At 43.5% G+C, this 23,785-nt stretch overlaps 1 protein-coding gene across 1 annotated transcript; it reads right to left on the bottom strand.

Annotated features, from left to right (window-relative positions):
* Positions 1-1,300: 1,300 nt before the first annotated feature.
* Positions 1,301-19,606, bottom strand: LOC109488086 (serine/threonine-protein kinase par-1-like). The gene is made up of 13 exons (XM_019792238.1): positions 19,162-19,606; positions 18,529-18,642; positions 16,862-17,040; positions 16,068-16,123; positions 13,729-13,882; positions 7,867-7,994; positions 6,848-7,007; positions 6,177-6,330; positions 5,856-5,945; positions 4,540-4,695; positions 3,580-4,006; positions 2,864-3,241; positions 1,301-2,815 (listed from the first exon to the last, which is right to left on the bottom strand). Exons 1-13 carry the CDS (start codon positions 19,384-19,386, stop codon positions 1,779-1,781), a joined length of 3,258 nt encoding a protein of 1,085 aa, XP_019647797.1. The 5' UTR covers positions 19,387-19,606; the 3' UTR covers positions 1,301-1,778.
* Positions 19,607-23,785: the final 4,179 nt, after the last annotated feature.

Raw genomic sequence — 23,785 nt, 5'->3', positions numbered from 1 at the left:
TCGATGCCACATTATTTACTGTACAGTAAAATGCCTTCTGAGTGTGAAAAGATTGCTGGCAAGGACCTTAGTGAGCAGTTAAACACCTTTAGTTCTTAATTTGCTGGACCGGTCCTGACAAAAAACACTTGTATTCTGTTATGTGGAAACATTTGATGTTTTCTACTTCTGGTGTGGCTTGGAAAGAAGTATTAGTGTATGTACGTGTAGACTTTGTAACTTGGATTTTTATGTATGTACCAAGAAAGCTTATTGTAGCATTGAGTATGCCTCAGAGGAATAACATTTTGCGATAGAACCAGCTAACTCGAGGATTGGTGTAGAGTTTATGAAATAGAAGTACATGTACCAGTATGTTGGTTCTTGTAGGCTTGTCCACCCATTCACTGTGCCATTGTACATGAGATATAAAAAAAACTGGCTACAATATTTTGTATAATTTTGCTGTAATGTTAGAACAAGCTTTCTTAGCTGTTAGACTTAGAGCCTACATAGAAAGCTTAGTAAAGTGGTGCAATTAACCATCATCCATACATACTAAACATATTTAAGATGTCGGTTCACCCACCCCTGATCAGTATGAATGGTGGAGTCCACATGACTGACAACTTTAAGGAGATGCTACCATATCGTCTTTTCATGGGGGTGGTAGGGTGTCCTATATACAGTGCACATGTAACTATTTTATGGTATCAGCTTTGTAATAGTATAGCTCGTAGCTATAATAAAATCTTGTACTGCAAAGTGGTTCCAATGTGTTTTCACTGAATAATGATACATTGAGGAGAGGCCTAAAATTCTCCTACTACATGTATATCTTGAATTCCCTTCATCAAAATATAACTCTAGTGTCAGTTTCTTTGCATTTACCTTTATTTTGAGCAAAAATAACATAAATGTACACTCATTTTGTCACATCAAGTGATTGACTAATTGCAAAAGTAGTAAGCCTTGTATTGTATATTACTATAGCATTCTTTGAGTTACTGTACTTGGTTTTAGAGTGGCAAGCAAATGGACATAGCAATGTTTCCTTAGAGTGCTTGATTACATAGGTCTTGGATAAAGTTACAAAAATACACCAATTTTTACATCTTATTCTTTTGAAGTGGAATGAAAAGCTTGCAAATAAGTTGACAATTTGCAACTTGGGCCCTTTCACACATTCTACATAAATACATTTGTAGTTGTGTTGAACACAAATTCTTCTACAAGCTTTGGTTTCCATAGTCCTTATTTCTATCAATCATGCAACAATTACAGAAGTTTTGGCACATAATACATTTTTGTACCATTATCTTAAGTCATAAAGGGACTAATGATAAACATAAGAAACCTAGATCTAGATTCCTCAAGGTTTGGCACTATAGTAACATCTTTCATGGTCCTATGAGACTGATAAAATACCTTGCCTTAACATCTTTCTAGTCCTTTCAATTCTAAATAACAGGAACCTTCGGGAGTGCTTTATCTTCCTAGTTAATTTTTTAAGTATTCCTTATGACACCCCAAAGGTAGACAGTATAGATACATTTCACATTTCTCCAATCTAAATCTGGTAGATCACATACATACAGTCATCTTTACATTTACATTCTTCTTCATTGCATATCAGTGCCCGGCACCAAGATGGGATCTCATTGTCTACCATCCTCTTTTTACATGATACATACATTACATTTTTATTACACCTGAACAAAACAGGGAAGCTTTAATAGATTGCCTCAAACTTTGGCACATTATACTTTAAAGAGATGTGGCATTTTTACTGCTGAAGTCTACAACAGCTTTTCTTCCAGTCTGTCACACAGCTGGGAAAACTTCTGGTTGTCCCCCCCAGACAACCTGTAGAAGCTAATCAGTACCCCCTCCCCACAGTCCACCCCCCTGGACACTTGAACCGAAAAGACCACCCCCTCCCACTTACACACCACAGTGCCGGATATTCTCTGTTCTACTTCGTCTACTTTGACTTCTTGTAGAACCACCCGCAGCCTTTTTAGTGTCTTCTCTTTGGAACTTTCGACCAGGGCGATAGTTCTTGTGTTCGTCAGGCTGTTTTTTGCGTCTGCTGACTGAGGCGAGAGAGGTTCACGCTTTATCGTCTGTGCTGTCGGCTTTTCTGCATCACCGTTCTTTCTTACAATCGGGAATTCAACCGCAGGAAGAAGGGGCGGAGTTGTCACCGGGCTCGGACAAGGGTTCGGAGTTTGAGCAGGCCTAGAGGGTTCACCGTTCTCTTTCGCACTTGACGGCGGTATGGTGTGTCGGACTGAGAGCTTCTTTGCTGAGTCCTCCCTCAGACTTGCAAGAGGAGACCCAGACAGTTTCAGACCGGGTAGAACGTTGTTTTCTTGGATACTGTTCCTCTTGTTGCTTTGTCTCAGGGCCGTCAGAGTCTCCTGGTAGGAGTTCCTCCTCTGGTAGACGTTGTCTATGGACCGTCGCCTGGCTTGGGTTGGCGTGTGAGTGCCGTCTCGCCCAAGCTTGAGAAAGTCTATGGCCTTGTGGTCGTTGGATTTTCTCAGGTCCAGAGAAGCTCTTCTTAACCCTGGTGCTTTCGGCACATCCAGTGTGTCGTGGCTGTCGATGGAAAACTTCTTCTGTGCAGGACTGGAAGTTTCTTGTTGAGGGAACTTCACGTCAAGAGGTTCAGTCATTCCGACTTCGACGGATTTCTTCCGGAGGTCGTCAAAGAACTTGAATTTTTCGCCCTCCTTGGAGGGTGAATCCTGCTGTGGATTCTCTTGACCAGAAGTGAAAGCGTTGGCAGTCTCTGCTTGATATCTCTCACCAGTAGAAGAAGAGGAAGTTTCTGCATTTAGTGTGAATTCTACTTTGCAGGTAGTGGACCATTCCGCACTCTTATTTGGTTCCTCCGTTTTGGCAGTGGAGTAGTCCAAACTCGGCTTTGGATCCTCCGTTTTGGAAATGGAACAGTCCAAACTCTGCTGGAGATCTTCCTTATTAGGAGAGGTCGAACCATTTCTTGGCTGGGGGGATCCAGCGTCAGATGCACCACTACTGATGCTCTCTCCTACACTGGGCATGCTGGAGTCTTCCCCTCCATCGGACCCTGTCCCCCCCTCCTTCATGGGTGAGCTGCTCCCAGGGCGTGTCTCGCTCCTCGCCATGGTGATGATGGCAGGAGGGTCATCCGAGGTCAGAGCCAGGAGGTCAATGGGTTTGGGGTCAGGTGCTGTCAGCCCTGCTGGGTCCTCATCTAACTTCTCAGTCGGTGCTGCAAGAAAAAAAAAACACCGTTGACATCAGTTAGTCAATGTTACAATAGAATTAACCTGCGCTATGACCCTTTAGTTTAAGCAGGAAATATCACCTGCATACGCAGGTTAGGGCAGGTAACATTGGAGCTGTGCATGTATTTCTAGCTGCAATGGTCCATGTACTGGGTTTATATAATATAATATAATACATGTAGGTGTAATCGCATCCTTACAGTTTATGGCATCGTCCATTCCCAAATTCATACTAATCTTAGCGGTGTAGGTAAAATTTGTCTGGTGCATGTAATTCTTAATTGTACCAATGGACACAACATCTATGAGTTGACCATCCTACCTTTCACATGGACTATAAAATGTCTGTTGTGGCCAATCCAGGAGGCTGGTCTCTTCTTGATGACTTTTCCTGACTTTGGCCTCCGCTCATCTGCTTGGTTATTCTCCACAGCCCCTGATTGGTCAGTCCCAACTGAAGTTGCTTCTGGTTGGCCAGGGTGAATGGGTTCAGAAGGATCCTGATTGGTCAATTTTTCAACCAATCCTGGTTGGTTTTGGTCCCTTGAGCTTGGCTGTGGTGGCTTGCTTGGATGAGAGGTGTGTTGTGATTGGTTGTTAGACAGGGAGGTTTGTTGTGATTGGCAGGTAGAATTGGAGTGCTGTGATTGGCCAGTAGCCTGGGCTTTCCTCTCTCTGTGTGCCTGTCTGACGTGTCTACGCAGGAGTCTGGCCTCGACTCTGCCACCGGGACCTCTTCTGATGGAGTTCTATACAACAGGAGATGGTAAAAAAAGGTGAGTTGTAATAGCTTTAAAGCGTTGTGTAAATGAAAGTTAGACATTCAGGTAATGTAGGTACACAAGAACTTGTATACACAGTTACTAAAAGTTACTCAAACCACTGGAGAGGGTTTAAAAACTGTCAGATGTTTCAAACTTTTCAGAGTGTTGTGTTGATGAAGGTTAGACATCCAGGCAATGAGATACATGTACACAAGAAAACTCAAACAAATGAGAACTATCATGTGTTTCAAGCTGCATACACTGCTTTTTGTCAGTGACAAAGAACCTGTAACTCAATAGGTATTTATCCAAAAATTATGAATTAATATGTAAATGAGGTGAAAACAAATTAACCACAGAATAGCACTTAAAGGTATTGCATTAAACTTTAGCACACTAAAGTAGATGTCTGCCTGCCAATTATCTATTGGTTACAGGGTTAGGCAGCAGGAAGAAGGTTTAGAATATTTAAAAGGTTGAATGAAGACAGGAAAATTAAGACCTATATGCAGACTCACCATATATGGTAGTGAGACCTTATTGGTTGGACCTCCAGTGTGAACTATGACCCGATGTCTGGCATGACTGGGCGAGCCAGCTGGATGGGATGGCCTTTCACCTTTGACCTGCTTAGGTTGTGGTTTGACCTCACCAGAGGAGCCAGCTTCCCCAGTCTACAGAATAAGGTACATTCTAAATTAAGACTCAATGGACCTATACCATTATTACGTCACAGTTTGTTTGCCGCAATGAATGCCAGTCAATCGACGTTTATATCGTACAGGGGTGCACAGCGCGGTGTGTGTTTGTGTAGCGTTAGCCTAATATAAGGCTTTTAATACAGTACTACTTTCGTCTTATGTCACAACCAAAACACCCATGCGACATGTAATGCTGTGTCAACACAACTAGACGCAGCAAAAATCAGACATACCTTACTTTGAAAACTTTGAAATGATCTTTATTCTTTAACTGACTGTTCTAGAATGTTCTTTAGAACAGGTAAACAAACTGTGACATAATAATGGTAACGTCCGTGGTATAGGTTATTACTGAGCAGGGAGGATCCATCATTGATCAAATGTAGATTTATCAGATAAGTCTGCCTCTTTTATGCTTAAGAATTGAAACAGCTTTATACAATGTAGTTACAAGAAATACTAGCGCAAAACCCTCGCTGGCAAAACTCCTTGTTAGTGTGTAAATGTAATATTATGATTATATCCTTGTCGAACCCTTCCTGTCGGCGTCGACAATAGCTCGAACGATGTTGCACTTTACTGCTAGTTCATTGTCTATTTTAACCTGTATATATTTTAATCATGGTGATTACATCATCACCCGGACGGAGGCGTGGCGAACCCCGTCTTGTATTAAGCTAACGAAAGGGTATGCCACCTCGTAAGGGGCGGTATAACCCCGACCAATACGGTCGACCGATGATGATGATTTTAATCTGTCGGAATTTCCTTTTAAAATGTTTGTAATGGAACGTTGTTTGCAATTCAGTTACTACTGCAAGGCCGTTTTTATTGTGAATAATAATAAACCAATGATGATGATGGTATAATAGACAGTGGCAGGTAGTACTTAGAATCCCTAGTGATGAAACATAATGGATCAGACCACCATTTTCATGAGTGCCAAGGGAAAGAAAAAAAACCCTATCAGTTCTGTTCTGTTCCATTCTTACAACGGATTTACAAGTTTATTTAGTTAGGAAAGTTCAAACTTTGCACAAGCATGAAGTCATTGGCAGGGAAAAACCTTGAAGAAATTGCTTTGAACCTGTGCTGTTTTATACTGCCAACAAAGTGAAGATTTGAAAAGTTACCTCTGGTGTAGTATCGTCTGCAGTGCCTGCAGTTTTGTGGATGGTTGACAGGCGGCGCTTCAGCAATACACTCTCAGCCACCTCCAGCTTCTGAACATTAAAAAAAGCCTTTTATAGCATCTCTGCGCTATGATGACATCATTTTATCGATCTAGGCTTCTCCATTTAAAGGTATGTAACGTTACAGTTAAGCATTGTTGCAAAAACATTGTATGCCCGAATTCTTCTGATATCCTTTTCAGTACCAAGGACAGGTAGCTACAACAGAATACACTAGGTAGAAATAGTCTGCAAATCAGCGAATGGCGTTGTTTTTCACACCTTCATTGTAACCCTGACTTGCGAGGTGTACCGCTCTAGCCGTGTCTTCAGTAGGTGGTAGATGGCGCTGTTCTGGTGTGCCTTGTTCCCTACGACCATGTGGATGGTGTCCGACACTGAGAGTTTCAGGGTGTCACGCATGTGGTTCAGGATCCTGCAGTTCGACAAATAGTTGATAGACGGTGTTGCTGCACTGCATCCACGACTTTAAACGTGCAGAACTTTACGTGTTGTTTGGATCTCATACATGTGAACAAATGTGTTATCTGGCTGAATTTTATGTGTTTTTATGCCATAGATTTTTCTTTATATCGAAGGAAGGTTTTATTTTAGGCAATGTCCAAGAACTAATTCCAATCACCGAATTGAATACTCTAAATACTAGTAGTCCAGAAAATCGGCAACAACTTGTCATTGAGTTAATTGTGAAATACACTTCTTTTACACGCTACAATTGATAAGAATACGGATAATTAATATTTCCTAAGTTTCAAGGAGAAGTACATTATACAAGCCTTGACTTCTTTCCTCCTCCTGTACACTGATTTGTTCCTTTGTTTTGCATATTTGTTGTTGAATGTTTGTCTTTCTTGGTGCAAATAAATACAAATGAAAAACGAATAAAAATGAAATGAAATGAAAAACTACTAATTATAAGACAATAAACTGACCTTGAGTCGAGGTCATCAGGGCTGACCCGGTTGGGAAAAGGCATGACGGGAAGGGTGCCCTTGTGCCCCTCGTTCAGCCACCTGTTCTTACAGACCTGCTTCAGTGACGGGCGTCTGTCAGGGTCGGAGGTCAGTAACTGGCGGAGAAGCTCTCGACAACCTGAGGTGGCAAGGAGGTGGTCTTGTGGTTAGGGTTGATGACTCGGAATCTGAAAGTTCTAGGTTCGAATCTCTGGCATGAATATTGTTGAATCAGAATCTGAGTGTTCTGGGTTCGAATCCCCCGTGGATTACCTGTCTACTTGGTCAATTTCTACTCCTCCCAACCGCTTCTGAAGCCTGGTGGAGTTGACGGTAGCAGAACATAGTTTTCGCCCTATCGGAATTTCTATAGTTAAGTACCCCAAGATGACTCACTTCGACGCAGTAAAAATTTTAGTAGGCTGCACTTTACAAATACGAAAACGAATGTGTTTGAGTTTGAGGTACAAACTACAAAATATTTAAAAAATAAAAAATCCTGTCGGCGTATCGGCTCGTGACGCACACTTTGAAATCGCCCTCTGCGGAGCTCAACTAAACTCACCCGAAAAGCCAGTTGCGTAATACGGCGCATTTATACACGAACTGGAGAACCGTCATAATCCAAATCATACATAATCTGAAAACCGACATTTTTCCATACCACGCAGCAAAGATTACACCTGGCTACCGATCTCACATAAGACTTTCTAGCCAGAATTTTGTCCGTACTATTTCCTTTACCCGCCTCATAGACCCCCGTGTGTCGTCCTTTGACACAGTCTTCTGTAACCAGAAGAAATTTTGTGTGTTTGAACAGATAGCGTACCGATTGAGAGTCCGCTGGGAAGAGGGTCCATGTCACCCGTTATACTCTTTAACAGCGGCCTGGTAGAGCCTATTGCCTCTGAAGCCTGGTAGAGGCTATTGCTCCTAGAGGCAATGAAGCCTGGTAGAGGCTAAAATGTGTGCATTTCGATGTAGAACGGATAACGTACCGATGGAGAGTCCGCCGGGAAGCGGGTTCATGTCTCCCGTCAGCATTTTCCTGTGCAGCGCCTTGATGTTGAAGGGATCCACGGTGAACGGCAGGCTCCCCGTCAGCATGGCGTACATGTTTACTCCTCTGAACAAAACAAATAAACAAACAAATAGATAAGCAATCTAGGTGTCATTGTCAATTTCGAAGGTCGCTACTTCGGACAACGGTAATGCTGAGGTCACATTTCCAACCCGGGGCCCGGCCGGGCAGTCTTATGGAACGAAAAGTATGATATAAAAGACAAAAAGGCACAAAAAAGTTGAAAAAGGTAATAATGGGAACTATTTGCGTATATTATTGATATAAATTGTTGATTTTTCGTTAATCGAAACAGCCCGGCCGGGCCCCGATTTAGAAATGTGACCTCAACATAAGGTAGGAGAGGTAAACTAAGGAAAACAGCTCTAGATTTATATTTGTAGGATGTTACACTACTTTTGTGCTTATGAATTTGTTTACATTTACAAACTGAATGAAGTAGAAAACTATCAATGTTTGGGTGCTGAAGACCCGTGTAGTGTTCAAAACGATTTTACCGGCAGAAAAAAACAAGGCAGGACTTGATTTATTCCTGTTCTTCCCTGAGAAATCTTTCAAGAAATCCGTCGGGTTTCCGAGAACTCAAACAGTGGAAGAACTAAAGCAACCAGGCCGTTTAACTGACTTTATGTGGCTCTTCCTACACTGTTGTACTTGTTTCCATTTTCACACCGTGACCGAGCCAGTTTTACAGTCTATTTTTTGTTCCCTTTCAGCACTTGTACCTCCCGGTGAGGTCTCAAGTCACGAGCTACACTAAGAAAAACTCGAAGGTCATGATCAAGACTTTCACAGCTGTTCTGAGTAACGTGATCAACTCGACCGTGTTTAACCTCGCTCAGAGAAAAGTTCTTGGTCGGAAAAAAATGACTAACCGTAGCCGTGTGTAGAGTTATACTAGTACTGGCCTGGTTACCAAACTTATTTTAGCTGCCGAGTCTCTTTCGACCTATTTGCAAATAGGACGAAAGAGACTCTGTATCTGCATCTGTATCTGTATAGCCGGTACAGCCGCCCATCGGCATAACACAAGAGCGTCGTAGGCACGCGGCGCGGCGGCAGCTGGCTACATTACACCAAACGCCTTGTTACACCTAACCTTTGAACATCTAACTCTAAACATTGTTTAAAGCTATCTAATCTCGGCAGCTAAAATACATGTAGGTTTGGTAACCAGGCTAGTGCTATTACGGCAGCCAACTAGAAAACCAGTGTGATTGGAAAACTTGAGGAAAACACAGCTAGATTAACGTATTTTAGTGTTTAGATTTGTTCCCTTTCTAAATACAATCAAACTAACTACCAAGGACTGCCACATTTGCTTAATTGCAAATTACATGTAGCCCTGGCGAACTAAATAGGCCTCCTGTTCTAAAGTAGTTTCCTATATTGGGTTTGAAATTGGCAGCAATCAAGTCTTTAAAACTCCCCCTTTCTCGTTCGTTTGCTCGCCTTTCAAAGATACCGACAGGTTGTCGGTTCTAACTGAATCCCACGTCAGGACCAAAAACAGGCCTCTGTAATGTGATCTTTGAGGTAAATGGGTAAATCACTTTTCATTTCAAAAATCAAGAGGTATTTATAATTGACCTGAGAAAATTAGTGAAGAAAACTAGCTCTTTATAAAAAGCCATCCGTAAAATTGACGTTTGTTTCTATTTTTCCAGAAGTGGTGGATGGTTTTAGATTTATTTTTGACACACGGAAAGAAGTAAAACTAATCAAATTTTCACCAAAGTAGGTCGCGACCGGCTCCGCACGTTGCTACCTCGTGATGCTAATAGTTCACTAGAGTTCAACACAGAAAACATTCAATATCATGTATGTATGTATGTGTATGTGTGTGTGTGTGTGTGTGTGTATGTGTGTGTGTGTGTGTGTGTGTGTGTGTGTGTGTGTGTGTGTGTGTGTGTGTGTGTGTGTGTGTGTGTGTGTGTGTGTGCGCGCGCGCGCGTGTGTGTGTGTGACTCTCTGCGCTCTCTTGCGTGTGTGTGTTTAGCACAAGGACAAGAAGCTATGTGTGAATTCTCATGAAACTTTGTACGTGGATAGGTCTTGATGAGACCTCAAAATGATAAGATTTTGGCCCCCCTGATGGCTTGTTTTGCTACTGCAAACTTTGGGGGCACAGAACAACATCTTTCCCACAGGTCATTCACCCCTACAGGTGTCTTGTTTCAGTCTCCGCTTGTAAACGCGTTTTCAGACATTCCTAAAAACTGTCCCTCAGGCGGTGCCTAGCCTCAAAATAAGGACTTCTGATGATAACATGTCGGTAAAAGGTCTTAGGACAATATGCAAGTTTCAGTCGGAATCTTGGCAAAATTAGCAAATGTGAATATTGCAGGATCCTTACAATAGTCTGAAAGATTATGGGCCATTTGTAACAGATGTACGAAGCTCACTGTAAGGGCCGATTTCGAGACTATATCGAGCAGTGTTTATAGATGGCTAAATACAGCCCCTAACGAATCGGGTCCCAGACGAACTAGACCGGAGCCAGACTTTCACGTTGTTGCAATGTGCACGTACGTTCTGTTACTCTCCAAGCAAAGGTTAAGGATTTGGCCAAATTGGTACGGTATTGCAGACTAATCTCCAAACAGATTTTTCGGTGGCAAGAAAGTATCCATTGGCCAGAGGAGTGTCCATTAGCCACCGAAGGTTTGGGAAATGGATACAGGACGACCAATGGATACAGGATGGCCAATGGATACGGTCTTTTGCCACCCAACCGAAAGATCTGCTTGGAGATTATTGCATTGCAGACACCAAAAGATCTGCTTGGAGATTAGAGTTTTCCCACATTCAAAATCCGCGTTTTCCCACATCCAAACTCCGTCCCGTGTGACTGCGTGTCCCTGCTATTTCACATGGCGCTCCAAAGATGACTGATATGATACAATTTTGTTTGTTTGTATTTTTGTTACCAATATCCGCCTTAGTGGATAGTTTGAGGCGTATACAAGAAATACTTCAACAGTTTCGTGACGTGACACAGAGGAATGCATGCAGGTTTTCAGTAGTAATTGTTAGCCTCTACCAGGCTCCAGAAGCGGTCGGAAAGAGTGCAAAAGTGGCCAAATAGGCAGATAACATACCAAGGATGTTGGTCTTCTAAAGGAGAATAGTTTGCCGACAGTTTCAGAGCAGCAAACTGTACTCTATAGCGGGCCAACCTCCCTGGCATGTTAACTGTCTATTTGGCAAATTTCTACTCTTTTCCATTTCCGTAAGAGACAACTGGATTTTGGACGAGACATGCACGACTATCCCAATAATGCCCTCAGTGTTTGATCGTACGACGCATGTGATCAGGCAGCCCTAACTCCAACAAGTTGCACCAAAATGCTTGAACCTCCTTGACCTTCCTGATACGTTGCAACGCGTTTCTTTCTTTTGTAAACTTTATCAAAACTATCGTGTACGTGTTGTGTAGTTTACGGCCACCTAAACCCTGGTTTCCTTATTATCAACACATAACAACACACACGTACGGCATGTAACTTGGGTTCCTTTTTTACCTTAAGCGGTCCCTGTTGTCGCGTGTTTGCTGTAAACATGTGTGGATAGCGAGCGAGTTTGTGTAAACTCTGTACGGCGTGTTTACAATCTCCAAGGCACGATTCACGGAGGAAGTGAAAACATGGGCACTGGCTTCGTGTAAAGAAACGGTTCGTTAGGTATATGTTTGGGACAGTTTTGTCCAGTATGGTGAGCAAGGACTAGCCTCTACCAGGCTTCAGAGGCGGCTGGAAAGAGTAGAAAATGGCCAAAGACAGACAACATGCCAGGGGAGTTGGTCCGCAAAAGGAGTACAGTTTGCCGCTCAACTAGTACTGTACTTCTTTAGCAGACTAACTCCCATGGCATGCTATCTGCTTGTTTGACCAATTTCATCCCTTTCCAGGCGCCTCTGAAGCCTGGTAGAGGCTACTTGAACGAGAGTCCTAACATTTGTACATCATGTACACACAAGACCATGTAAGAGTGCGGTCTCCGTTTTCCCTAACTTTAAGATAACGTCCTATGATAACGTCCTATGTTTTAAGGAGTTCATGTGTATAAGGATGTTTCCTTATCTTTCACAAGTAGATAGATAAAGATGCCTTCTCGTGTTCGTGTGTAAAGGGATGATACCTTATCATCTCACAAGTGGGTAAACAAAGATCACGCTGTTTGTGTCAAACTTTGCTAATTACCTTACAATTATGCATTAATCAGGCCAGTCGAGATGTTGGATGCATATGTGACCAGAAGCGTTTTTTAAAAGTGCGTTATCAGCACATTATCAAAGAGAACGTGCTAGGTTGTACACTTGTTTTTCTAGCCCTCACATTGTATGCGTAGAACTTTTTTTTAAACATGAAGTTGATGAACTCAGAATCACTCTGAATATGCTGTGGAATATGAAGTCAAGAGTAGGAAAAAGACATCATATTTTGGGATCTTATTGACGTTGCACAACTGATAATTACTTGTGTTACTTAACCAAGGGACGGGAATTTCACAAAGGAATGGTCGCTGCATCAAAGACCGATGTTTTCGCTTGTTGTGGATACACAAAAACGCCGCGTATCCTCACATTCAGCTGTCTCTGGGAACGAGAAGTTCCGTCTTTTCATCTTAATAGCTTACTATCTATGGCCTCATCTTTTAAACACCAGTGTGTCCAACCTTCGTCAGCCACGGTGCTATGTAGAGAAAGCGTCTCACCAAAGAGCAGTGTTTTTGCATGTTGTGGATACACAAATACGCCATGTATCCTCACATTCACATCTCTCGGACCAAGAGTTCCCGTCTTTTCCCCTTAATAGCTTCCTATCTACGGTCGCATCTTTTAAACACCATTGTGTCTAACCTTCGTCAGCCACGGTGCTATGTCGAGGCCGCGTCTCACCAAAGAGCAGTGTTTTTGCATGTTGTGGATACACAAATACGCCATGTATCCTCACATTCACATCTCTCGGACCAAGAGTTCCCGTCTTTTCCCCTTAATAGCTTCCTATCTACGGTCGCATCTTTTAAACTCCAGTGTGTCCAACCTTCGTAAGCTCTCATGTATGAAGCTCTCATGATTTCTTTCAATCTTGCCTCTTTCCAGGGAGGTCCTATTGGAACCCAGGGCGTTCTATTGGAACCCAGGACGTTCTATTGGGACCCAGGACGTTCTATTGGAACCCAGGACGTTCTATTGGAACCCAGGGCGTTCTATTGGAACCCTGGGCGTTCTATTGGAACCCAGGGCGTTCTATTGGAACCCAGGGCGAACTAGAGGTTAAATTCCGTCTTTTCCTCTTAATTGTTTCCTATCTGTGGTCGCATATCATCTTTTGAACACCAGTGTGTCCAACCTTCTTAAGCCACTGCGCTATGTGGAGGCCAGTAAGCAGCGTGTGTCATCATTAACGGCCGATTAGTTATCTAAAGGTAACTAAAGGTGGTGAATAATGATGTTGTTTGTTTGCAGGTCTCCGTCACCTTTGTGCAGTGTTAGTCTTTATTGTAGGTAAAGGCCTTATGTTCTAGTCAACAAAAAAGTGTGTGACGTAACGGCAGAGTGCTCGACTCGGAACCAAGAGGTCCCGGGTTCGAGTCCTGACATGCCACCGATCTTGTGTCCTTGGGACAGGCCATTTACACGACCTTCCTCACTTAACTCAAGTGAAAATGAGTATTGTCAGTCCTGTATTTGCCCTCTGTGTTAATGGCACTAAAGGCCCTTTACCAGTTATACGAAATAATCAAACAAAATACATTGTACACCTGGTCCACTTACATGCTCCAGACGTCGACTTTCGGCCCGTAGCGCTTGTGTCCGAGCAGCTCGGGCGCGGCGTAGGCCGGACTGCCGCACTGCGTCACGCAGAACTCCGCCGCCGGGCTGCCGTCACCGCCGCCCGGGGAGCGGAACGAGTTACTCAGACCGAAATCTGTGATGGGAAGTAAAATTTGTAGAAATCATTACAACGTACAAAACAATAGCGAAGCAGAAACGCTCTCAAATTATCATTATAGAAGCTCTCATGTATGATATGATTTCTTTCAATTTTGCCTTTTCCCGGGATGTACTATTGGAACACAGGGCGTTCTATAGAATATCAGGGCGTTCTGTTGGAACCCAGGGCGTTCTAGTGGAACCCACGGAGTTCTATTGGAACCTGGGCATTCTAATGGAACCCGGGGCATTCTATTGGAACCCGGGGCATTCTATTGGAACCCAGGGCATTCTATTGGAACCCAGGGCGTTCTATTAGAACACAGGGCGTTCTTTTGGAACCCAGGGCGTTATATTGGAGCCCAGGGCGTTCTATTGGAACCCAGGGCGTTCTATTGGAACCCAGGACGTTCTATTGGAGCCCAGGGCATTCTATTGGAGCCCAGGGCGTTCTATTAGAACACAGGGCGTTCTTTTGGAACCCAACCCGTTCTATTGGAGCATAAGGCGTTCTATATTGGAACATAGGGCGTTTTTTTTAACCCAGGGCGTTCTATTAAATTGGAACCTGGGAGTAGTGGTGACATCACGAGTAGAGAACGCCATTTAGGGACAACAAATCACACACTTAATGTCACCTCCTTAATCTACTCCTGCGAAAAAAACATCATCGTAAAACAATCACCAATTCACTGTGAGGTAAGCTCTGTGGCGAGCGTGTCCGCAATCTTATCAGGGTGACTAAACTGCTGTCGGTTTAATGACTGGGCAAACTGTAACGTTATCAACAGGACAAAACTTTGTACGCTTTAATGAGAGGACAAACCTTGGTGTTACCTTGGTGACGTGTATAGCTTTATGGACAAAAAGATGTTCAAGGTATCATCAGGATCAGTTCTTGCTTCAGCATGTGGCAGCTACAATTTCTTAATATACGAATAGAACAAGAAATACCTACAAATACAATTAATCCGCAGGGGAAACTGTTTTGGTAAATCAAATTTAGATGGACATGTTTACAGTGTAACAGTAATGTAATTAAGAAAGGCCAGTGTTATGTTGCAGATACGACAGAAAGTCATCTTGTGTCAGAAAGAACAGAGCGGAATTTCAGCTGACCTCCGCACCTTAAGGGCTTAAGGGATGAATGTTAAAGCTGGTGTACTTAAGGTTTATTTGGTCAAGTCAAATTAAAAGGTTGATAACACAAAAGGCTTAAAATTGATGTGTCGATTGTGTTCGGAAAAAGAGATACGCTTAAGAAAACTGTGATAGACATTACCTGATTTTCAAACCAAGGCCTAAGAATAGTAGTAAAAAAGTAATGATGAAGGTCTTAAAATCACCGAATTTCAGCTATGATATAACCGTTTACGAGTTCAGCTACCAGGATGCAAACTGTGATACAAGGTGGAAATTAAACCATCGCCAAGTAACGCTGGTGAGGTTAAGAATGTTAATCACCAATAAATGCCTCGACAAATGTTTTTTCGACATCCTGAAATTATCTCGTAAGTAAAAACGCGCTATCGGCACCGATAACAAGAACAAACTTCCCTCCATTCTTAGCGAGAAGATTTATTCCTCGGACTTTCAACTCAAAATCTCATTAGGATCTCCCGGCCTCGGCGTGCCCTTACTATCCATCGGTAGTCCAGACCCGCATTTTTTTCCGGAGGCAGACCAGTACGCAGTAGCTTCTATCAGGCTTCGTGCGCGGCTGGAAAGAGTAAAAATTTACGAGATAGGCAGATAACATGCCAGGGGAGTTGGTCTGCGAAGGAGTACAGTTTGCCACCTCCCCTGTCGTGTTATCTGTCTATTTGGCCAATTTCTACTCTTTCCAGCCGCTTCCGAAGCCTGGTAGAGGCTAGCTACACAATCACACAGCGTGTATCGTGCTGTTATGAACTGAATTATTATACAAAATTATAAGTACGTGGCTCTTAATATTGGTCATATATGCATATCACTGTGTAACTAACAGTTATTGGATTAACGTAAAGTCATGGGACGTTGCACAGAGAAGAAGCATGGCCTCTCGTGAGTCATAAAAAGTTAGGTGTCCATGCAACGTCAAGTATCCATGGTTACAATTAAACAAACCTCTCAGGCCAAGAAATGCCTACGCACAGGTATTCTGATTTATGGCAGCAACAACATAAAGTGACGTCACTTACCGATGAGCTTGACGTTCATGTTTTCGTCCAACAGTAGATTCTCCACCTTCAAGTCTCTGTAACAAAAGATAAAATACCGTAAATATATGCACATGATACACTGGTATCTTTTTCTACGTCCTCGGGTGGTAAATAGACACTGTCTTGCAGCCACTAAAAGATCTGCATGGATATTATAGTATCTCTCCCTCCCTCTTTCCTTTCTTCTCTTACGTTTTGAAGCTCGACTACATCACACCAAATCACCTTAAAGTCAATTTGATTAAATATTTTCAATCCTCATTTACGCTACCTCAACAACACAATATAACGTTATACACGTACAAGAGTACACTTTACAGTACAATAGATCTAAGAAGTGTTCAAGAGGACTTGTCAACTACAGTCTTCTATTCTCGTATACCAGGCGCCTCTGAAGCCTGGTAGAGGCCAGTCTAGACTGTACTGTACTGTACTTTAGCGCAGTAACTCCCCTGGCATGTTGGCCTGACTATTTGACCACTACTCCGCGTCTGAAGCCTGGTAGAGGCTGTTCTTAGAAGAGTATGCAAGGAATGGTTGTCTTTTCATCCAGGCCATGTAAGGCCACGGTCACATTCATCGTAGGCCTACGTACGATTTCGATGTCGTCGAATTTTCTGGCAGTCATCGACAGAATGATCCGCCGACAGGGTTCTAAAAGATAGTTGAGTATTGCACGACTATCTCAAGGAATGCCTCCAGTTTGCGATCGCACGAAGAAGCCTGATAGAGGCTAGATGAAGCCTGATAGAGGCTACGTTCTACCTGCTCACCTGTGAATTATGCCCGCATCATGCAGGTGCTGTACAGCTGACACCACCTGCCGCAGGTAGCGTCTGACCTCAGCCTCATCCAGCCGGCGTTTCTTACAGATGTGCTCCATCAGGTCCCCGCCCTCGCACAGCTCCAGGACAAGGTAGTACGAGTTCTCCGTCTCAAGGATCTCAAGAAGCTGTCGAAAGGAACATGGTGTGGGTCAGGTATGATATCCAGAACCTAGTATCCACGTAGCTCTATTCCTGAATGGATCAGACACGAATAGTGCATAGCTAGGTCTATGCCCGTGAATGGGTTAGGTTTAGGATCAGGCACGATTCTGAACAATCTCCAAAAACGTACTAGATTTGCTCCCGGCAATGTTTTGGATATGCGTGGACGATTCTGGATACAGCATATGGTGAGTGAACTGGATGGTAATGATGATGAGAGTCAAGAAATTGTGTACATCTATTTGCTATATAATTTCAATCTTAGTCACCATCATTCTTCATAATCATCTTTAAATGCGCACCAACCTTCTCTCGACCGGGACGGTGCAAGATATCGACTTTCAACAAACTTTGACCCATTTCTTACGTCATGCGTGCAAGAAAGGCAGAACACAAGAAAGCGAACAAAACAGTTTCCCTACATACAGTAGACTAATATATTGCCAAAGTCCAGGTGTGAACATGTTATAAAACCTGCTTACTAAGCAGTTTCCAGAAACAGCTTTACTGTGTGTTTATAATTAGACGTTTTACTGTCATAAATTAGATCGGGAACCGCCAGAGTGATAAATCTGGAGCATAAGGACCATTGAGAGCAGATTAAGGATATTTTGGGTTCATCTCGCTGAAGTGTTTATCTCAGCATTAACACTTCATTCGACAAGTCAAGAGGTGCAAGTACATGCGTTATATTAACGTTACGCCCAGGCCTTTCAAATGTAACGCCTGTGTGAAGTCAGAACTGGAGGTCGTGTGGCGTAGTGGCAGAGTGCGCGACTCGGAACTTAGAGTCCCGGGTTCGAGTCCTGACATGCCGCCGATCTTGTGCCTTGGGAAAGGCACTTTACACGACTTTCCTCACTCAGCTCAGGTGTAAATGAGTATTGTCCTGTCATGTATTTGCCCCCTGTGTTGGTGGCGGCATTAATATAAGTTGAAAAAACTTGAGTGTGTCGTCACCACGTCTGGTGATTACATGTTGGAATAAAAAAAATTTTAAAAAGTCAGAACTGGACATGTCACACATTCAGAACCTTCCCCCGACCACTAACGTTAACTAACCAAGGTTGGCTGAAGTTCGGGAGCAGTCTGACCAGATTTAGGATACGCCTACCTTTTTTATAATCTAATCAAATTTGAGTTAAATTTGGGTCAAATCTAACCTCTGAGCACGGCTGACTATTCCTGAACACCATCTAAATGTTCTAAACATTTTGAAACCTTCGGCTGGCACAAATGATGTGCAACACGTTGAAAACACCACACTGAATCAGCAATATTAATATATGACCCAATTAGAGTTTATGATACAAGGAGGCATAAACTAATATAAACTAATATCAACCAATCACCGCACATGTACGATGTTAGGATGGCGGAGAAGCTGCACGAGTCATCAGACATTAACCAATAAGAGTGAAGGGTACAAAATAACCAACCAATCACCGCACCTGTACGATGTTAGGATGGCGGAGAAGCTGCATGAGCCGTCCCTCCCTTCTCAGGTTCCGGGAGATGTAGGCGTCTTCTCGCGCGCTCTTCTTGTCAATCACTTTGATGGCCACCTGTCAATCAAACATTACATGACATGACATACTAGTAGAGGGAAACGTGACATACAGAACAATCAACATAATTGTTAGAGTCTACTATAGGAAGGAACGAAATTCAGATTATTTGATGAGTTCGATACTAGTATGTTCAGATATAGATTTGATATGTTCATGAACCTATGCTAAAGCATTAAAATTACCCCTTAGTGCCATCCTATTTCTAACGGGGCTCCTTGCACTTTACTTACCCCGTTACAAATCGGATGGCACTCAGACCAGCATTACGCTGGAAGTCCCATCTCAAAAATGGGACGTAATACACACTGCATTAGCAAAATATTGCAAAATGTCTGTCTGGTATGTCGAGTTTTTATTGCCCTTTGCATTTCCCGCGCTGATTTTGACGGAGGTGTTCGAAATAGAAGGTGGTTCGATGCGTTCGATCTGGATCGGTCTATCGTTATAAATCTTGAATGAGAGGGAGGAAAATATATTAGCTGATGTCGACGACAATATGCAATTAATTCTTACCTTTTCGCCGGTGACGGTGTGCAGTCCCTCCCTCACCTTGGCAAACGAACCTTCCCCAAGAGTTCTCCCGATCAGGTACGACCCGACCCTTTTCGTGTGCGGGTACGACTCCGCCAGACCGGGGGCCACCGTGGCCACGCAGGCGGGCAGGCGAGCGTCCGAGCCCGTAGACGACACGGGCGAGCCCCCGCTCACAGTCGGGAAGCGTGTGCTTTTCTCCGGCATCGTTCACGCAGATATTCCTGCAGTCAGCGGAGTGAAAATCTTAAATCGCGTGGGCCTCAATTTCTCAGTTCGCTAGAGAAGTCTTCCTTTATCGACGTATTCAGGTTTAAAGCTCTCTGAGTTTGACGTCAGTTCAGATCCGGCACGAGTGCATCCGACAACCCTTATAAGCATGAGATGAGCGCGGCACGTGGCGTCTTTTGTTTATCCAAAACTTACTTCCTCACCTGTAGGTGCAAAACGACAAAGAGAACATGCGTCATTTCTCCTTATAGCACAAGCAGTGTCGCACAAGCGAGATGCCTGGAATTACAAGTAATCTCTAAGCAGATCTTTTAGTGGAGTGCAGAGACTAGACGGGCAGTATCCATTTGTCACCCGAAGAAAAAAAGATACCACTACAAAAAAGAACGCCTGATAAAAACGCCTAACACATGCAAAAAATAAGCAAAAAACCCAAACCTCTGCTTGGAGAGTAGTAGTCTCTAGCTAGCTAAGCAGATCTTTTGATGGCTGCAAAGACTGGACTGGCAGTATCCATTTGCCAGGCAGTTACTAGTACCATTTGCCACCCGAAGAGAAAAAAAAACACTACAAAAAAGAAAGCCGGATGAATAAAAACGCTTAAAACATGCAAAAAATAAGCCAAAACCCAAACCTCTGCTTGGAGAGTAGCAGTCTCTAGATAGCTAAGCAGATCTTTTGGTGGCTACAAAGACTGGACTGGCAGTATCCATTTGCCAGGCAGTTACTAGTATCATTTGCCACCCGAAGAGAAAAACAAGAACACTACAAAAAGAAAGCCCGATGAAAACGCCTAAAACACGCCAAAAACCAACCAAACCCCAAACCTCTGCTCGGCAGCAATGCTTGATTTTATAAGCCTATATTCCAGAACCTTCGCTGCTACATGTAGCTGCTAGCGCTCAGACGAACATAAACAGCTATATATAACGGCGGGTGCAGTTTGATCCCGTCGCCATGGTGATTTACCACGGGGCTTGGTCGCCTGACAATCAGGCATCCATTCATAACTTCGTTACATCTTAGCCTCATTCGCAGACTTCTGATGCGGCGGCGTTAATTCTTTTCGTGGAGCGACGCGAGTTATGCCGCCGAGGGACGGTTTTGCCTAGTCTCTACCAGAGTAACTACGCTGGCTATATATAGGAGAATAATTGCCAGGGGAGTTTGGCCGCCTTCTAGGTTTGATTGGCCGCGCAGTTCGAATTCGGAGGGAAAGAAACTACCTCCCCGCGGTCGGACTCCCTTGGCCAATTTTACTCTCTTTCTTGCCGAATTCTACGATCCGTATTCCCGTAGAAAGGCGCCTGGTGGAGGCTAGATTTTGCCGGCGAGATGATGCGCGGAAAACGCCTCTCCCCGGTAAAATCCCTCGGCGGCAAAACCTACTCTCCAAGCAGAGGTTGTTGGGGAATGATCGTTAGCTTTTTACATATGGCCGTTTTTTTGTCGCTACCCCCACCAACGGTGGCCGGCGACCTTCTCTGGCTAATGGATACTGCCTGGCCAATTTAATACTGTCTTTTTGCCACCGAAAGGGATCTGCTTGGAGATTAGGCAAAACCGCTCGTCGGCAGCATAACTCGCGTCGCTCCCCGAAAAAAAAAAAAAACTAACGTCGCCGCATCAGAAGTCTGCGAAGGAGGCTAATTTCATGTCACCATCGGCTGACGGGCTCGTTACTTCATTTAACAATTAACTCGTTACTGACAACCCGCCTTTGAAATACCAGCGTTTTAGGAATGACAATTAGAGGTTGCAAAAAAGTGCATCTGAAATTTACTCTCCAAAATTAAGCGGAAGTTTAGGCTCTTGCTTGTTTTTAATTTGGCATGGTTTGGGGGCGTTTTTATCGGGTTCTTTTACTTGTACAGGTGTCTTTTTTTCGCCAGCCAATGGGTGACAAATGGATACTGACCTGTCAATTTGATACTGTTTTTGTAGCCACTAAAAAATCTGCAAAATTGTCACATACAAATTAAAGATCAAAATTGCATGATAAAATTGTTGCCACATTTTTCAAAATTTGTAGACCCTAAGGCTGATGTTTTTCCTATCTTTACTGTGTTTAAAAACCTGTATACTGGTGAAAATTTTAGGATGACATTGCTCTGACATTTTTTTTTAAAGATTGTAGACCCTTAGGCTGACGTTCTTCCTATTTTCACTGTGTTCTGGTGGAACCGTGTGGTGTTAACTCCGTCGAAATGCGTGCCGTTCCCACGCACGTTTAGCAGCTAATGTCGTCCGGAGTCCAAAGCTGTGAAAGTTGAGCTCGGAGGTAATGAAGGTGGATCATGTGTAAGCGACAGCGATAGCGGCTTTTTGGCAGCGTGCGTTTGGGTTTAACCGTCTTGTTTAGCCTCCAACAGACCTTCCTAAGGGGTTTTGGATAGTAGATATCGGGAAGAAGTGGGTGAATAGTTGACTGCGTCTACGGTATAATAAGGTTGACATTTCCCTCTAACTGTGCGGTAAAATTAAACCCTTTGGTGGGCTAACTCCCCTAGTAAATTATTCTCCGCATTTAGACGTACTATTTTTCAGCGTTGTGTAGTTAATCTCCAAGCAGATCTTTCGGTGGCTGCAATACACTATATACAGTGCCAAATTGGCTAGACAGTATTGATTTGGCCCAGCAGTATCCAATACGGTTGCCGTAAAAAGGGATACTGGTAAAACAAGTAAGCCTGATAAAAACGACAAAAACACGTCGAAAATAAACCAAAGTCTTAGGTTAAAATTGTTCGAATCGAATCGAATTGATTCTTTTTGATCAGGCTTTGAGCCGGCTTCGTGTCGGATCGAGCCGAATCGAAGCCGGATCAAAGCGAATCAATTCGGCTCGATTCGGACAATTTTATCCTAGTGGGAAAAGGGCCTAAACGTCTGCTTGGAGAGTACTTACTTAGTTGTTAGTGTGGTGGAGACTATAATCGACTACCCTTAGCTGTAGGCGGGCACGTGTCAGGTGGGCGGAGGGGCTTTGTGAGTGCGCACGGCTACGTCCTGTGCGAAACTCGCCTCCGCATCAGTCAACACTTTGGCATTACCGTTCTTTTGCTGAGATTTTATTCTGATGGCTCATGGCGCTTCCACTTCAACTTCAATTTTACGACATTGGTTGTAAAATACGGATATCGCACAGTTACACATCCAACATCAACTCAAAATGCACAGAGGGAAAATGGTACTACATCGTGCCAAGTTGTATCTAAGGATAACCGATTGCTTTTCAACTACGGTTTACGTTGCATCTACAGGCTTCAGAGGTGGCTGAAAAGAGTAGAAATCGGTCAAACAGACAGATAACATGCCAGGGGAGTTGGTCCGCTAAGGGAGTACATTTTCCAACTCTGAACTCAACTCCTTTATTTGGCCAATTTCTACTCTTTCCAGCCGCCTCTGAAGCCTGGTAGAGGCTTGTCTATTTGGCCAATATCTACTTTGTCCAGCCTCTTCTGAAGCCTTGAGGCTAGGTTTCAATGTCGTACTGCTTCCTTATCCCGTGATTGTACTCGCCAGCGATCGCGCCGACCAAATTACCTTACAGCAGTCGGTAAACACTTCAAACCACTTCTGTACTTGTTTGGTACAGCGTAATTGTGATGTAATAGGTTTTTCGTGCTTCAAACGGGACAAACAAACTTAAATTGACACGCAGCCGCAAAACAGGTTTGGGAAACAAAAGACAGCTTTACCAATGATTATGAAATTATATCAGGAGAGACATAACAAAACCATTGTACTGTTGTGGAGTCTAGCTACTAAAAGGAACGTCCATTTTTCAATAAATCGCATCTGGCAGGTGGGACTGTTCATTAATACTACAGAATATGCCCTCTGTTACATTGACCCTACTATACAGGGCGTACTGGGTCACAACCCTATCAATCAACTGAAACCAAAACTCCACCCACCCACCCACTCGCTTCCGATCCTCCCTGCTCATAACAAGATGCATACGAACTCCCCCTAAGCCTGCGCAACCCGAAATAATACTTCCGTAGCATTTTATTTGCTCGCATATCATGTGGCTGTTACCGCATGACGCCCCCAGTATGATTAACGTACCGCCCCTGGTAGTCAAGTGGCAAAAATGCTGACATAAACACGGCGTGCCGGTGTTGTTTCACCTGTGCCGATGTTATGATTTTTGCTCTGGAATATTTCTCACCACCGGAATAAAGACGGTACTTAAGAGTGAGAGAGTGTGGGTTGGGCGCACTGGGCGGGGGTGTTATGTCTGAGAATCTCTCACCCAGGGCGCGAGCTTTCATTTCTTGAATATTAATGATAAGTTTATGGCAAAGTCCTGCCCGAAGTCTAATTGCAAATAACAAAGATAAAAGAACATTGAAACAGGGTACAAAAT

This window comes from Branchiostoma belcheri, unplaced genomic scaffold, assembly GCF_001625305.1.
Source record: "Branchiostoma belcheri isolate BF01 breed outbred unplaced genomic scaffold, Haploidv18h27 scaffold91, whole genome shotgun sequence".
NCBI lineage: Eukaryota > Metazoa > Chordata > Leptocardii > Amphioxiformes > Branchiostomatidae > Branchiostoma > Branchiostoma belcheri.
This window is presented reverse-complemented; position numbering and strand designations above follow the sequence as displayed.

Bases quoted from the DNA above. Each gene is read 5' to 3' on its own strand.
- LOC109488086 (XM_019792238.1), bottom strand. From the start codon at position 19,386: ATGCCGGAGAAAAGCACACGCTTCCCGACTGTGAGCGGGGGCTCGCCC. The intron at 16,124-16,861 runs GTGAGCAGGTAG...CTTTTGTTACAG, and splicing joins GATGCGGGCATAATTCACAG to AGACTTGAAGGTGGAGAATC. The intron at 6,331-6,847 runs GTCAGTTTATTG...GTCGAACTGCAG, and splicing joins CCTGATGACCTCGACTCAAG to GATCCTGAACCACATGCGTG.